This window comes from Mya arenaria, chromosome 11 (genome assembly GCF_026914265.1).
Source record: "Mya arenaria isolate MELC-2E11 chromosome 11, ASM2691426v1".
In the NCBI taxonomy this organism is placed as follows: Eukaryota; Metazoa; Mollusca; class Bivalvia; order Myida; family Myidae; genus Mya; species Mya arenaria.
Genome location: NC_069132.1, coordinates 8,667,937 through 8,685,442, shown reverse-complemented (window position 1 = coordinate 8,685,442; position 17,506 = coordinate 8,667,937). Strand labels below are relative to the sequence as shown.

The window sequence follows — 17,506 nt, the reverse complement described above, 5'->3', positions numbered from 1 at the left end:
TAAATGTTCAGCGTGAAGACATTTAAAAACTTTATAAACATCACTGAAACCCCATGGGTCAGACTTGTGATATTTGGTATGCATCGCAAATAGTAGTGTTCACAAGTTTTCTATATTCTTTACTATAAAGTAAAATGTTTGAAACTGCAAGTCTCTGACCCTTGATATTAGGTATGATGCAGCCTCATGTAGTAGTCCTTGACCAAGATTATTTAAATTATGTCCCTGGGGGTGGGGCCCCGTGGTTCCATTAGGTTTTCTCTATAACCACTGTTTTGAGACCAAATCCTTGGTTATAAATAAACTGGCCATTTGTTTAATGAAGTAGTGTGAAATGGTATCTACCTGTTTCACCAACATCTAGGGTTTATTGGTTTTACTGACATTAGGGCTAGGGGCTTATCTGTCCGTCCAGGTTAACTGGAGGCTGCAATAACTGGAAGTATGCATGGTAAATAGAACTTGGTATTTTAAAACAGGGCCATACAGAGTTTATGCATGTCCTTTCAGTATGTCCATGAGACAAACAATGCGGTTGCCATTGCAATAAAAATAGAACAAACCAGTTCTGGACTGGAATTCAGCAATCTTGAAAAATTGAAATGCTTCATTCATGAAACTTGGTATGTAGCAAGGCCATTAGGTGATTATTTACTACCTTTCTTGTAAAACTATGGTTGCTGTGGCAGTGAAAATACAACTTTATAGCTTGGCACTGGCATAATTGAAAAGGTATAAAAGCTACATTCATGAAACTATATCCAGTTAACAGGTTGGAAGGCCATTAGAAAAATATGTACATATTGTTGTTTTTTCAGACAAAACATGTGGTTTCTATGACAACAAAAGAAGTGTGAATAAGACTGGCTAGGAGCTAAAAAGAAAATTATGCACATTTAGAAAAAAATGTTTCTATGAAAATGAAATCCTCAGTGCACTATTTCATTGTAAGCAATACTCAGTGACTTGTTGATAAAAAATCATGAAGCTACTATTGGCTGAAAAAAATCCTGTGCTTTAAATCCTGTCTCATGTATGACGAACTAGCGGAATTTTTTTTTTTCGAAAACTTACATAAACTTGGCATCGATCAGTGTACAATGCATTGAAACTTACTAACTGAAGTACCACATAGTTTACAATTTATTTAAGTTTAGCAGTTATTTCGTATTTTTCCATTAAAAAAGATTACTGGGTATGTCTACCAGGTAGAATTCATTCCTTATGCGTGATTGGCTATTTGGTGTTATCACGTGATATTACTGAGGTAGTTGTATAGCTTAATTATGTCACGTGATGAGAGTAAGCCTTTGTAGCTCAGTAAGTACGACGCTGGACTACAATTTTGGCGACACAGGTTCGTACCCGATCTCAGACACAATTTTTTTTTTACATTTTGGTACTTTTTTTTACAATTATGATATCAAAGTGTAACACATTCTTTTAAATAATTGTCCTGAGATTCGTTACGGGAAAAACTTTTTTAGGTGCCAATACATGAGACAGCCCCTTTAAGTACACAAATTAAGTTATGCGTGCATGCTATTATTTTAGTTTAAAGGGACTGGCTCATGTTTTGTAAAATGCAGTTCTTTTTTTATTAAAGAAAGTGTGGCAAATCATTAGGAATATTAAAACTACAATACCAAAATCTAGATTAGGCAGATAAATATAACGTTATAACTATACTTCATTTATATCCTCCAATTATTTATTTTATACATGAACATTTTATGTTGCATTCCTTTTGATTGATGAAACTTTGCTGTTAAAGGCATTTCTTGTCAAGAAAATATTTGTGTTGAGATAGGCGACTGTCTGTCTTTGCCGTCATCGTCAACAGCTTTCTTTAAACAACTTCTACAAGACCACTAGCCTTGATGTTTGAAGGCTCAAAACCTACTCACCTGATGAGGCTAAACATCTGGCATTATTCATTTATGGTTATTGAGACAATCATTGGGGGATTGAAAAAATATCTGGTATTTCAAATCTTTTATTTACCGTAACAAGTATAAAATATCAAATGAATTAACACAGTTACTACTTCTTCCATGTCTAAATATTTCAGAGACTTAAAGTGATAATAGTATTCAGAATTAAGTTTTACAATTATTAATAGCTATTTGTCAGCATTTAAAGTACCATTTGATATCTACTTAACCAAATTTAATATGTAAATTAAAAAAAACACATGTTCAAAACAGCACTGAAAGTAACATAACAAATATGTAACAGGTCAGTCATAATATATTTCAATTGTTCATGAAAGATGACGAGCATTATCCACAAACAGCATCATCACATTAAAGGTGCTGATTGGACTGAAAGTTCGGAAATAGCAATCGGCTTAATGTGCAACCGAAAGTACATATTTCTCTCACTGATTGCCAACATATGCCATCATCTACACAAATAAACAGGTTTAGAAGTTTAGAACAATAATATTGTTATAATTCATTTATGGAAAAAATAAAATTCTGAATAAGATTATACCTAGAAGTGTCATATGCTTTATGCATATTTAACCCCTGACAATAAAAGAATCCTAAACTACAGGAATATAAAAAATTGAGACCAAAACAACAGTTTCATTAAACAAGGATACACAATTTACAGGTGATAGGCATTTAAACAGTGCTTTCATTGTTCTTTAGATTGGTACAATATCAAGTAAAAGTATTTATAAACAGTAATGATTGTTTCATTTTATATAACAATGAAAACAAATGATCTCAGTAAATAAAGAATTTATGAAAAAGCCTATCTAAACACATATAGGAAGTGTGATACACATAGCTCTATAGGAACATCTACAAGTAAACAAATAAAAAAACAAGCAAGATTAAAAATGGCAACATCATAACACTTTGATCACAAAACACAAACAGTTAAAAAACTGGTTACCCCTATAAAAAAATACAATATACATTTGGTAATACTGTTTCCACCCAATACAAAAGTGACAAGCTTACTTACTTATTTCACATACTGCATACGAGAATTAAACATTAGTTAGGAGATTTTGGAATGATTTCTTGTTTTCCTCTAAATATAAACTCTGATATCGGAATGGTTACTAGTATAATTGGTTTAACTGTTCTATAACTACCATGTGGATAAATTAAATCGCTGTTCACTTATAACGATCCCTGCTTATTGAACATTATCCTAGACAACTTAAGACAAAACAGTTACGTCAACCACAGCCTTCGTGTTTGAAATAATCTCAATAACTCGGGTTGTGGGTGCCTATTGCTTACAAAACATTGCTTGTATGCAAACTACTTTTACATGTCATCTGTGAATGTTTAATTTGTTCAAGTTTATAGCTTAAGATCATTATGTTAGCCAGATCACAAGTCAAATTTTTTGCATGAGTTGGTGAACCTATCAGCACACGTGAAAAAGATTTGAGCAAACTGCAGCCTTAACTTGTACGGGTACATACATAAACAGGTACGTGAGCAAACTGCAGCCTTTACTTGTATGGGTAGTTACGTATACAGGTACATGAGTCTAATGCAGGCTTTACTTATACGGGTACATACATATACAGGTACATGAGCCAACTGCAGGCTTTACTTGTACGGGTAGATACATAAACAGGTACATAAGCCATCCCTAGCCTTTACTTGTACGGTTAGATACATAAACAAGTACATGAGCAAACTGCAGCCTTTACTTGTACGGGTAGATACATAAACAGGTACATAAGCCATCCCTAGCCTTTACTTGTTCGGGTAGATACATAAACAGGTACATGAGCAAACTGCAGCCTTTACTTGTACGGGTAGATACATAAACAGGTACATAAGCCATCCCTAGCCTTTACTTGTTCGGGTAGATACATAAACAAGTACATGAGCCAACTGCAGCCTTTACTTGTACGGGTAGAAACATAAACAGGTACATAAGCCATCCCTAGCCTTTACTTGTTCGGGTAGATACATAAACAGGTACATGAGCAAACTGCAGCCTTTACTTGTAAGGGTAGAAACATAAACAGGTACATAAGCCATCCCTAGCCTTTACTTGTACGGTTAGATACATAAACAAGTACATGAGCCAACTGCAGCCTTTACTTGTACGGGTAGATACATAAACAGGTGCATAAGCCATCCCTAGCCTTTACTTGTTCGGGTAGATACATAAACAAGTACATGAGCCAACTGCAGCCTTTACTTGTACGGGTAGATACATAAACAGGTACATAAGCCATCCCTAGCCTTTACTTGTTCGGGTAGATACATAAACAGGTACATGAGCAAACTGCAGCCTTTACTTGTAAGGGTAGAAACATAAACAGGTACATAAGCCATCCCTAGCCTTTACTTGTTCGGGTAGATACATAAACAGGTACATGAGCAAACTGCAGCCTTTACTTGTACGAGTACAACCAGTCTTATGCAACCTCACTATTATAAAAAAGTTGTTATTCCTGTTTAAACTTTGTTTAAAGACGTAAAATAATCAGTCCTCCTATAGATTCGATCATCAGTTCAACACCCTCATCACGAAGTATGTCCGTTGATTAGACATGGTACTAAAATATCTTAAACCAGAAACTATTTGATATATAACAATATCTAAATATACAAATTAGGTTAAACTAAATCCTTATTTTTTCATGTATGATGTTCACAAAAATATCTTTCTAATATTGAATACATTTTCTTGTTACAAATGTGTCAAATATGGCAACAGTTTCATAGATACTGGAACAGAATAATACTTTTTTTGGTAAAAATAAATGTTTACATAAACATAATATACATAACACAATATATTAAATGAACACACAACATTTCAACTTACATCACTATGAACCGTGAAGATTTATACATACATTTGTGATAAAAATCCATATTAAACATATCACAGTGCTGCTGTGCATCTTGGGTAAAAAGAAAGTATACAAATGCTTAAATGCATACATGTATGTGAAAATTTCATGTATGTAAGTTATAAAAGATCAGAACAAGCAAAAACGAAAATCATGTCATGTTATTGCAGAGGCAATCGCAGCGATATACATATACTGTACAATTTATATTTCTTGTAAAACATTGACAGACATAAAAGTTATATTATTGTACTTAAGGCAGAACAAAAGCCATCTTAAATGGCAAAGTTCGAAGAATGTGTTGTTTGTTCATTAAGAGTAACAGATTATCAAAAGGATATCAAACTGTAGACTGGTTGACAGTCAGCTGACTGGTTGACAGTCAGTTGTGAAACTTATGGAAGACAAAGGATAGAGCCATGTTATATTATATACCCATTTGTTCTAGCATTTTTATTATCACAATTGATTAAGTAAGAGCTGTCGTAGGACAGTGTGCTCGACTATACGCTGCTTTTTCTAAGAGATGAATGTATTAATGATGTGCCTGTCAAAAACAATGAAAAGGAAAAAAAGTCAAATAAAAAAGTAAATAAAAAATCAGGCATAACTTGTATCTAAGTTAATATAGAATTATGTAACCTAATCGTGTGATGGCCTTGAACAACTGTTTGAAATATGAAGTCCATTGAATGAACAGTATTTGAGATCTGAGTTAAAACCTCAAGTTGCCCTAAAACTTGAACCAGACGTTCAAGAGCCATTATTTGTGTTTATTATTACATGGAGTTGTGTAACCTGTATGATGGCCGTCAACAATTGTGTGAAGTATGAAGTCAATAGAATGAAGGTTATAGGAGTTATTTGTGAAAATCCAAACTTCATTGACCTATAACTTTAACCAGACACAACTTAACCTATGTTCCTTAGTCAATCAGGGGCTATAATTTGTATTTAGGATGATGTGGAGTTATGTAACATAATTGTATTATGGTCCAGAACATCTTTGTGAAGTTTGAAGTGAATTGAATGAAGGGTATAAGAGTTATAATTTAAAATGCCTTACACTTTAACAGGATGCAGCCACTGACACTGGGGTGGGTAGTAATTAGCCCTCCTTATTTGTTTGTCATATTGTCCAGCTAAGAAGGTTTATCACAAATAAATTCCGCATAATCATTATTTAGTTAGCATACATAAAAACCAAAATGATGTATTTTGTACTTCCAACACAGCAATACATACTTAAAATTTAAAACAATAGACCCAGTTCATTAAAGAGTTTAGTCATAAATTACCAAAATCATACTTACTTTTAGATTTTTTTGCTATTATAATTATGTGAAATGAATTCAGTCTAGTAAAGGTTACCGTATTTTCTCGACTATAAGACGGGGAAATTGGGTCCCGATTTTTACCCCAAAAGTAGGGGACCCGTCTTATAAGCGAGTCGATAAAATATTAAAAAAAGATTCAAGTCAAAATCAGTAAAATTTTACATAGGGTATTCGTCTATCCAGTATATCGTCTGCTGATACAAGTATGGAGCAATTTACTTAAGTAAACAACAACACGAAATCTCTTCACCCCGCGTGCTCTGACGTCACACAGTGTACCGTTATATCTGCATTTTTTTCTCATGAAGCGTGTCAGTATAATTAGTTTGACAGATATATCAAATCAATAAATTGGAATCTTAATATGATGTAGGTATCTAACTGTCAATTTGATTAAGCAAATAAATGACAATGCGAATATGAATCCTTTATGTTCGTCGCCAATCAAGGGACTAAAGCATTATTACTAAACAAACACCTATTCATGCCTCGGCTTTTCGCAGTTATGTTATTGAAGCCATTTATTTTGCCGAAGAACTTCATTGGTGTCTTCAATAAAAAAAATAAACTAAAACAAACATATGTTGTTATTGATTAATTATTACAATTCCGATAAGTAACGACCTGCAAACTTAAACGCGTAACTATGTACTCATTTTTAACCTACCTCCAAATAGAGAGCTCGCAGTTGACCGCCATTTTCTTTGAGTAAAACAAAAACAGTTACCGCGAAAGTTGATAATTGTCCGTTGAGCTTGAACATTTTTACACATTAGGAAGAATTTTAGCATTTTAGATTTGCTTAAAAATTGACCCCGTCTTATAAGCGAGTCGAAACAAAAAGCACCAGATTTCATGGGCAAAGTTAGGGGGCCGTCTTATAAGCGAATCGCCTTATAGTCGAGAAAATACGGTAATAACAAAATTCTAAGAAGGAACATTATGATAATCCTTCTTGATGTTGTTTCTATAAAATTAAGATTTTCGAGGTTATAATTAAATCCTTTATTGAAATGGGAACAATGGACCAATTGTCCAGAACTTTGTATAAGTAGCAATGTTATTAACTTTCCAATAAGCAAATTTTACTTCTATGGAAGTTTCATGGAAACACTAAAAGGTCTTACAATCTGCAGAATATCTTACAAATGTTCAAACAACTGCTTAAGCTGCACTGGTAGAAGCGCATCATAAAATGATTCACCTTTAGATTTGACAATGATGCCTTTGATAAGGTTGCTAACTTAAACAAAGTTCTGAACAATCAGCCCAATTCTATTTGAGACTATTATCCTTTGATAATAAATAAGCATTAATAATAATGTAACAAACACATCAAGGTAGATATTGACTACATGTTTGAACACAAAAATCTCTCATTATATGAGCACTGTTATAATACTAAATACGGAGTTGCTGACAAGCATCCTGGCTGAAACTATGTTGTATATGAAGCAATAATATCAAAATGTGTAATGCAATGCCTCCATGAAACAAATAATTCCTGTCTTCAAGGGCCTAATGGTATATTAAGAAGCGCGGAAACCGCCCATACCAAGTATGGGCCCCATAGATTGGCTAAAATTCCTACACATATGGTGAGTCAAGGCTACATTTCATATGCATAAAGATCATCTGAGCCATTGCTAAGTTCAGAGATTTCAGCTGCTGGGTTGTCTTTCTAATTATTTTGGGCTATAATTCTACCCTGTTTTACCACCTTAAAAGGTAAAATGTTTGGGTTTTTTTGTCCAATTTTGAGTAAAAATACCCCCTATATTGAACAGGTTAAGAACAATTATTTGTTCTTAAAACCAGACAAAAATAGCCAAAACATATGTATTTTTTCACCTGCAATGTGTGGTCACTAGAATTCATAGCATTTAATTTCATTTTTTCCAAAAGTTAATTCAAACCTTCCTTTTTCTGGCAAAAATACTTTATGAAAGTCCTCCGACACCATACCCCTAAGAGAGTCAACCCTGATCTGTTAATCAGTCATCAATAAAACAGATGTCATTCTGTCATTTAAAATCATATAAAGAATGTATTGAGAATAGCTAGTGACTGCATAGGTATACTTAATTTAACACTTGAAATAAGAGACTTTCTGTCAATACTAAAATATAACAAAACAAAACTGTGAGGTTTAAAAAATATATGTAAAATTAATTCAATACTAATTCACATTTTTAATCTCTGAATAAGTATATACTTTTGATGTGCTCTTAAAAAAGAAGACATCTACTCGGGCATTTTTATCACATGTAAATGCGTATATAGGTTATCCTGAGCTTTCAGCTAAGTATTATAATCATGTACCAAATCAAGCATGTTCTACACAAAAGCCTAGCCTAATACCCTAGAGCAAGACCTAGGTTATGTATCGAAGAAGTCATCCTTGATTTCAGCATTTTGGGAGGCACCAGGTTGTTTGCGATTGTATGCATTGTCAAAACTGTCTATGGTGTTAGCACTGATGCCCCTGTTCAAACCCCTTTTTTCTGATTTAATCTGCTTTTGTGGGCTGGATCGACCATTGTAAATTTTCTCGTCTGAGTCTGCAGAATGTAGACTATCATTGTTGTTGTTGTTGTTGTCACCATCAAGCCAGGAGTCAACTGGAATGGAAGGAAATAAAAATCTGAGGATTGACTCACATGTGACATAAATCTTATTTATCAACATTGTAGGAAGGATGTCAAAATGTAGAAAGTGAAAAACATCAAGGTTTTAAAACAATTCTCAAAAGTTTTTCTGAAGTCCTGCTGCTGAGGCATAGATGGCAGTATCAGAGATGGTGATTTGTTTTCATATAATTGTACAGTATATCTTATCAGAAGGTCTCCATATATTCATATAATTATTAAAAAATAAATTATTACATCATCTCTGAATGAAGCATCCACCAATGTGCTGAGGTATCCAATAACACATCCATAACTTCTAATGGCAGATATGATTTGTTCAGTTTAAGGAGAAATACTTTAGGAGGATTTTTAGAGGAAATTAAGTTACAAATTACTATTGACACTTTTAGATTTTTCTTTTAAAACACTGATGTTATGACACAACCAAGCCTTATCTTGTGTATAATACAGATTGCCATGAAGGTATCACAAATAACCTGCCATGCAAGGAGTCTCTCATTATTATCATCTTCCGAACAATAATGTTTTATTTCAAACAAACAGAATGAATTATTCAAATCAAACTTTACAATAATGACATCTAATTCCCAATGAAACATACCTGACATTGTTAATTACAATACAAACATTAATTTTAATTTGTTCAGCTCCAATTGCATTTGAATGTCAAAGAACATGTAGGTGATTGGTCATATTTAAAGGACTTTTTGTCACATATTGTGCATACTTATACATACATCAATATAGATTAGCACGTACATTTAAAACTATAAATGTTTAAGCACTGTAGAGGGAAAGCTAAGGACTTAACTTGGTAACAATTAAAGCAAGAGAAATGGGCTTTAATGTGTATTTGAATATTGTCTCTGGCAGCATGTCTGCCTAGTTCCATACACCTTTTTTGAATTATGGGCAAGGTTTCATTTTTTGCACACAAACAACACCAACAATGATAACTATACCTCTACTTTTTTCCAAACACAAACCACATAAATATGGCTTTATTGATAAATTATTTGAATTCTATCCTGCAAATTTGTGCACATAATGTGAGAAATGAGGACCTCTTCAAAGACAACACGACATGCAGCCATTACACCTGTGATATTGTCTCTACATGAACTCAAAAAACACAAACAACGAAAGCTGAAGATAATGTCTACATAAGTGATATGAATTACAAAACAAAATATGCTCAAGAAAAGGTAAATGTTTGATCATACATGTAGACATAGCATTCATAGTTAATACCAACATCCTATGCTTCTGAAAAGTTTGGAAGAATAAAAAGGTTTTAATAAAGAGAGCATGTGTTTTAAACGTGCATGTGTCGGAAATGTGTTATTGAGCTAATGTTTCTTGTTAACACATATCCGACTTTAAATATAGATTCTTGTATCTTGTCTTGTATCTTGGAAGGGTTGAATGCAAATAATTTCAAATAGTTGAATGCCATTTGAAACATGAGCACCAGGTAGCAGCTAGTACAAACACTCGTCTGTTGTTTTTCAGTAAGAAACAGGTACAACTTAACAATTATTTAAGCCAGAGTTATCGGCCTTTCAATACATGTACATAATTTCTCTTGAAATATGTGAACAAGGTTTTGTCTGAATATCTTTCATTCATTTTTAGTCGTTGCAATCTGAAGTTTTTGTATATAAACAATTACAATGGCACCAAGGCTATCATAATATCCAAACCTTACAAGTTAATAAGCATCAGATCAAATTTATATGTAGCATTCAATCCTGAAAGTATGCAATCGAGTCTAAGAGAACAGATGTTTGCTCCATGAAACTGACCCAGGACTAAAGTCAAATGACATAACAAATTCAAACAGATCAAAACCAAATAACTTGCATGGAAATCTATCAGCCACTAAAATATTGAAATATCAATCCTAGCTTAGTAAATTTATCTAATATCTAGACTAATTTATCCAAATATGTTTATATAATAATAACATCACATCTTCTTTCTAGCTAAATAACAAAAATCAAACAACAAATGTTGTTTCTTACTTTCATTGTCTATTTCAAGTTCTGCATGGAAAGTAACAAAAATATTGATTTTTTTAAAAAGATTAATTTCCTTTTATTAAATTAAATGTCAGGGATGTGATTGACTTGGCAGCTGAAGGGCTGAAACCATTTTGGTTTTGGGGGTGTCTTTCGGCAGAAACACCCCGCCGCAGAAGCAAAACTGGCTTTTTAGAAAGCCTATTAGGCAGACTTCAAATTTGAAGCAAACTGGGGTGTCAATACTTACAACAAATAACGTAACATCTTAAAGCCACCAGTTATTTTTAATATTATTTGGGTTATTTTTGGTCACTGGAGCCATAATCACATCCCTGAACATAAATGACTTAGACTTTCTGTTGACTGAGAGAACAACTATGAACAAAACATGAATAAATCGTTATGCATTGATATTCATATCAATAGCATGCTTTTAACTAAGATCATTCTTTGACAAAGGAAAATATCATTTTGTATCCATTCTTTTCTCTTATATGTCCAAAGTGAAAAGAGCGTTGGTCCAAAGTAAAATATAACCACGACATTTATCAACTTATTATTTTAATTTATTTTCATTTTTAGAGGGTAATTACCTTCATCAGCATTGTAGTCTTCGTCTTTCTCCACCTCGATGTCCAACTCCTGGTCAAGGTCATTCAACTTCTTCACCTGAAATACACCATACAGAATGTAACATTACAGAAGTGGATTAAAATTGTATACACTAAGGCATGTAAATTGAAGAGGACATAGTCATTAAGTTCAGTGTTTTACACTCTGTCCCCAAGATATCTATATTCAAACATGCATCCTTTAAAAAAAATATTTACTTTTTTTACAAAAAAACTAATGATAACCAAATGTTAATCCAAGGCTGTGATGTATTCCCACATTATTCTACAGTGTGTAGGCTTAAATGTCAAATTGAGTGGTAAATGCCATAGGTACCAACTGACATTAAAACATATTGGTGATTTCTGGCATGAACGCCCAAGAGTATCATGATATGAAACCAAATTTACCCGTTCCCTTGCTCGTTGTGCCCTCTGTTCCCTCAGCTGCTGTTTAAGTTGACGATCTTTTAACTTGGCCTCACGAGATTTTCCTGCCGACTCTAGTGACTCCTCTATCTGTTATATACATAGCTATAATTAGATTCATGTCATTGGAATCCAACTTTGTATTTAAATTTACAGTATCAATTCAAAATACATGGATTCTGTTTTAAACTGGTACTTGCTACTCTTATCATAAAACTTGCAATATGCAAAAGGTATACATGATGGTTGTATTAAGTCAAAGGTATAAGCAATTTTCATTATTTTCTATTGCTGTTTTGTTATACACTAAACAAAATTCGTAACCATCCACCTAAGTAATCTTCTGATATTCCTTCTCCTGTGAAATACGCCTAATTACAAATTAGTTTCACGAAAAGACCATTACATCGTACACATGCTGTGAAAACTTGGTTCACATATTTTGCGTTGTCAAAAAGATACAGTGTCTCAAATGACAACACCCTCAATCATAAAAGTCACAAAATCTAACATAGCGTGTAAAGGAAGAAAAATAAAAAATACCACCCTTAGTCACTTTAAAATGGTATTACATCATATGTGAGACTGAAACACAGTCATCGACAGCTTAATTAGTTCAAATGAATGTTCAATTTTATTTAACATTACCATCTATGTGAAACAATGCCTGAGACAAAAGATTGCTAAAAATACAAAAACAATGAAAATTTTGATTGTAATTTCTTTTCCTTGTAAGTTTTGGATTTAGGAGTGACCGCATATGAACTGTGTTTTTTCTGCCGTTTATGCTTCGATTTAGCTGAATTTTTCAAAGAATATTGCCACGAGATGGCGGATATGAAATACTGAACTGTATATTGATTATACTTAATGCACTTTTCAAGAAGGTTACTTTACTTAGTGGCCGGTTAGGAATTTTGTTTAGTGTACATCACATGGCAACCATGTGAATGACTGAAATTCAAATTCTTCAGACCAACCATTTCCTGTTTTTCCTTTTGTTGTAGCTGTTGATCAAACTTCTGGGCATCCAGAATCTGTCTACGTCGTCTAGATGCTTTAAGGGAAGCACTTTGCTTTCGTTTCAGTTCCTACAAATAGTTCATATTTGTAAAATATAACATTAAAAATATTTTTAAATTAAGTCAAATACTCAAGATTCAAAATGCAATCTTATATTTGTGTCTGGAGGTTTTCACTTTTTAGAAAATGAATTTTAAAATAATTACATTTAAGTTAAGACCACACAAACAACATGTTATCAAAATTTAGCAATTACATGTATATCATTGGCAATACATATCAAGTAATGATGCTGTACTGACCGACTCGCGTTTCTCATCAGCCAGGCGCTGTTTCTCAGCAAGCTCATTTGCTGTCAGTTTTGGAACATTGAGGGGGTCCAGCCGCTAAAAGAATAAGAGCAGTTGAAATCAATTAAGCATATGTATAGCTGTGTGCAATGCTTAACTTCGCATATCTTCCAGTTAGACAGTTAGTAATGATAGTAGAGCCCAGTTATGAAACAGGCTTGTACTCTTACTGAGTCATTGGACTTCACTTGTTACATTAGAATAAACATAGTAGCGGACGCATGTCTTGTGTCTGACTTGATCTACTATGGATTAAATACTTGTCAACCAAAACATACCACAGGGCTGACTGTTCAGACTTTGTTAAAGTTATTAATGTGATTAACAGTATCGTTGTTGACTTTGAAAGATAAAATATTTTATAATTTGCTCATGTTTATAAAGAACAAGTACAGCTTGAACAATTGTCTCATATTTTATAATAAAAAAAACTGAAATAAAAAAAATTCATAGTTCACAACAATGAGTTTAACAACATTGTAAACTTAACAAAGTTCTGAACAATCGAAATAAAACAGTTTAGGTCAGTTGCAGGAATAAAACCTGGTACCTCTGGGTTGTAGTCAGTGACCTTATCAACTGTACCACTGGGGACATAAGCCCCATGGTTGGCAGAATATGTCAACATTTGAATGTGTTTTTTTTGTATTAGGTGAAACATATTTGAGAACAAAGTACCACATGAATTACACAATACTACAACAAACTACATTGTATATTTTTTGCAGACAAATTTCATTATCAGCTAGTTGGGAAATACACATCAGTTTAAACAGTATGTGCATTTCATAATAATGTGTCATCTTTTTACAAAATAGAAAGTATCAAGTGTTTTATGTGAGTCACTTTTCAATAGCATTGTTACCTTTATATACACAAAAGAACCAGCTTACCTTAAGTCTTGGTGGAGGAGGTCCCAGCAGTGCATTATTTGTCTCCTTTCCGTCTAAATCTAATGTGAATGCCACTGATCTCGGCACTGAAGTAATACATCAGAAGTTTTTAAACCATGTTACAGTTAATGATACCTGACTTATCCGCTGCACCCTGCCCTCTTTATATTATAATCTTTTCGATACATGTAAACGGTACATGTTTTTGTCAACTTGATAAATGTTTTGTACTTCAACCCAAACAGTTTTTGGCATTTCTTTTTACCACTTCACCCATGAGACTTTTTTACAGATGAACATGCTGACTTGAAACTTCCCTAAAGTTAAACATTTTAAGTGTAAGAAATGTTGCAATAAAATATTATGCATGTATTGAAGGCCAAATAGTATCAAACAAATAAATAAGGTGGTATCTACTATCTAGCAACACTTACTCTTTTAAGAACTGTGATAAGAGTACAATCTGATTCTGTGAATCATTAATCTAATAGATTCACACAATAATTAGCAGTCTGAGAAATACCTGCTTACAATCTAGCTATAATCTCATTAAGGATGGACTTACCACGCAAATAACTGAACCATCAAAGAATGCTGGTGTTAATTGAACTTTTATCTACAACACATTTATTATTGATGGGGCACTCTGTGTGGAGTGCAAGGATATAAGACAGTGTGGCCAATACCCTCTATGGGACCATGAAAATGTGACATACTACAGAGTCTAACTTAACGAGTCCCATGATGATTCCAGGTAATTGTTTTCCAAGTAAATTTTAAATAATTAAATGAACAACTGGGTTCCTTAGGGAATATCAAGATGAAAGTATAATTACAAAACTTATATATAATCATAACCACAGCAAAGGATAAATTAATTCTTCATAGGAATCCATGATTTAACATATATCAATTTCTAATACTTTCTCTACATAATCTGTTATCAAGCAAATTATAACATGCCAAATACCGCAGGAGTGCCATGCTGGTCAAAGTAATTTGCTGACCACAGAATCAGAATTCACAAAAATAAGGAATTTTGTTAGGTAATTAAAGTTTTTTTTTAATTTAATCATGTTTTTTAAAAAACTTATATGGCATTTGCACTGTGAGAGTATGAAATAAATTGTCTGGCTTTTTTGGTGTTTATCAATTATTTCCATGCGAAAATGCTGAAGGTGAAATATATTATCCATTAACATTTGAATGATAGCAAATACTTAAGAATAAAAGTTTTTCATAAAAAAACACACACACAAAAAATTATCTGAAAGATATTCAATAGTGAGAACGGTGAAATAAGCTTGATTAGAATTTATGGGATTGTTTGGTAATCTTTGCTATTACAATACGATTAGCATGTTTTAACTTTTTATGTTCTATATATCCTCACTAGTCTCGAGGATAATCATTTATTACACTTGAACAAATACTTACATTGTCAAAGATAGTAATATCTTAATACAAGTAGATAAGCCTTAAACATATTTCTTCTGAGTTATAGTATAAAATCTTACCTGGATTATTTGTCTGGGAGTCTGCCCTGTTTGCATTAGAGTCTGTAGAAGATATTTGCTTGCTATCTGATGGATTGCTAGTTTTTGTTGTGCCATTCTGCTTGGGGCGGTCAAGCGGTGCCTTGTCCTCACTGACTGCTGGCCCAACCTGGGACTGACCACAACCCATAGTCCACTTACACGTTGCCTTATACAGTTGTATTATCGATGGAAGTAATTAAGATTTCTGGCCCACTCCTTAAAACAATCATGTTTGACAATATTAAAGTAATCCTGGGAGGAAAAGTAGCCCGTTGAGGGGCTCAAACACATGACTGCCAGTACAGTAGCACGGTGCTCTAACCAACTGAGCTAACCAGGTTCTTACCCCCACACACTACACTCCCCCCCCCCATAAACCTTAAAGGCTGGTCCAGGTACTATAGCCTTTTATTTTTAACAACAGTAAAGTAATCCTGAATGGAAAAATGTGCCTGGTGTGAGGCTTTTACTGTCAACAGCTGTCCAGAACACCAGCACGGCACTCGTACCAACTGATCAAGCTAACTGAATGGCTATAGCTTGTTCTTACCCACACACACACTACAGACTGTAACAGTATTATATAAATCTTAAAAACAGTATGTTCTATATTGTATATGTCTACATGCTGGCATTTAAATGTCAAAAACATCTGTGTGTCAATTGGCATAACATTGGTTATACTGTAAAACCAGACACATCATGCGGCAATGATCTTTTTTTTATTATAAAAGACTGATGTTGTGAGAAGTGTATATCACCAAAATATATCATAAAGGTTTTTAGAATACCCATTAAAAATATAGTTTTAAAGGTGATCAATGACAGTATATTGACATTATATCAATATATTTAGGATGCACGTGTACATTAAGACTAGTTGTCTTAATTACAGTAATTATAATTGGTAATTAATCATTAATAAATCTAATTAATAATCCAACTGATAAAATTATTCACAGTTTAATTAATCAAAATAAAAACGAGCGTAAGTTATACAATATAAAAGAGAATTACTTACTTGTATTTCCTAATTTAAAAAACTTCTGAAGTTTGTATACAACATGCAAGAATGTCAATACACAGGTGCTCGTGACGTCACTGGTAGCATGGCGACATGTAAATAACGACTGTTAATCATCGAAAATGAATACATTATTGTATTGAAAAACTATCATTGTGATTTTAGATAATTAAGCCGAAATTTAAATGGAATTAAAAGACATTGTTATTCTTTTTCATGGTATATCTATTGATTACGATATACACATTTACAGCATTGCATTAGTTACTTCCCTTTGATTCAACTGGCCTTTGTTTTAACCCGGTTAGGGACATGAACGAATGTTATATAGGTCCGTGGTTAATTTCACAAAATCAACACCATAGTTTTAAACACATACACATATATACATGATGTAACAAGAAGTTACTCGAAAAATCGTGATACTGCTGCAAATAAATACTAAATTTATTCAAGTTGCTTCCCTTGTCTGTGCCCTTGGTTTCTCTTATTGGAATTTCCGCATGGTGTCGCATGTTTATAGACTTTTTTTGGGGTTCCTGTTGTTGTTGTTTTTCAAATTGAAGCAATCACTAAAAAGCAAAAAGTTATTGTTGACGGCATAGCGTGAAACATTTTGGAACATTGAACCTGTCACGTCATATATTGAATTTTTAAACAATATCAAAAGACTGAATGGCCATATTTTAGCGCCCAAGGTTAGAAGCTATATGGCGGACGCCTGTGATCAATATCCTTCAATCATATGTTGAATAGGTGTAGGAGATGAAGCAGAGACAG

At 33.2% G+C, this 17,506-nt stretch overlaps 1 protein-coding gene across 1 annotated transcript; it reads right to left on the bottom strand.

Moving 5' to 3' along the window:
* Positions 1–1,999: 1,999 nt before the first annotated feature.
* Positions 2,000–16,783, bottom strand: LOC128207427 (inner centromere protein B-like). The gene is made up of 8 exons (XM_052910332.1): positions 16,724–16,783; positions 15,682–15,918; positions 14,165–14,250; positions 13,224–13,307; positions 12,879–12,989; positions 11,881–11,988; positions 11,452–11,527; positions 2,000–8,804 (listed from the first exon to the last, which is right to left on the bottom strand). Exons 2-8 carry the CDS (start codon positions 15,848–15,850, stop codon positions 8,563–8,565), a joined length of 876 nt encoding a protein of 291 aa, XP_052766292.1. The 5' UTR covers positions 15,851–15,918; positions 16,724–16,783; the 3' UTR covers positions 2,000–8,562.
* Positions 16,784–17,506: the final 723 nt, after the last annotated feature.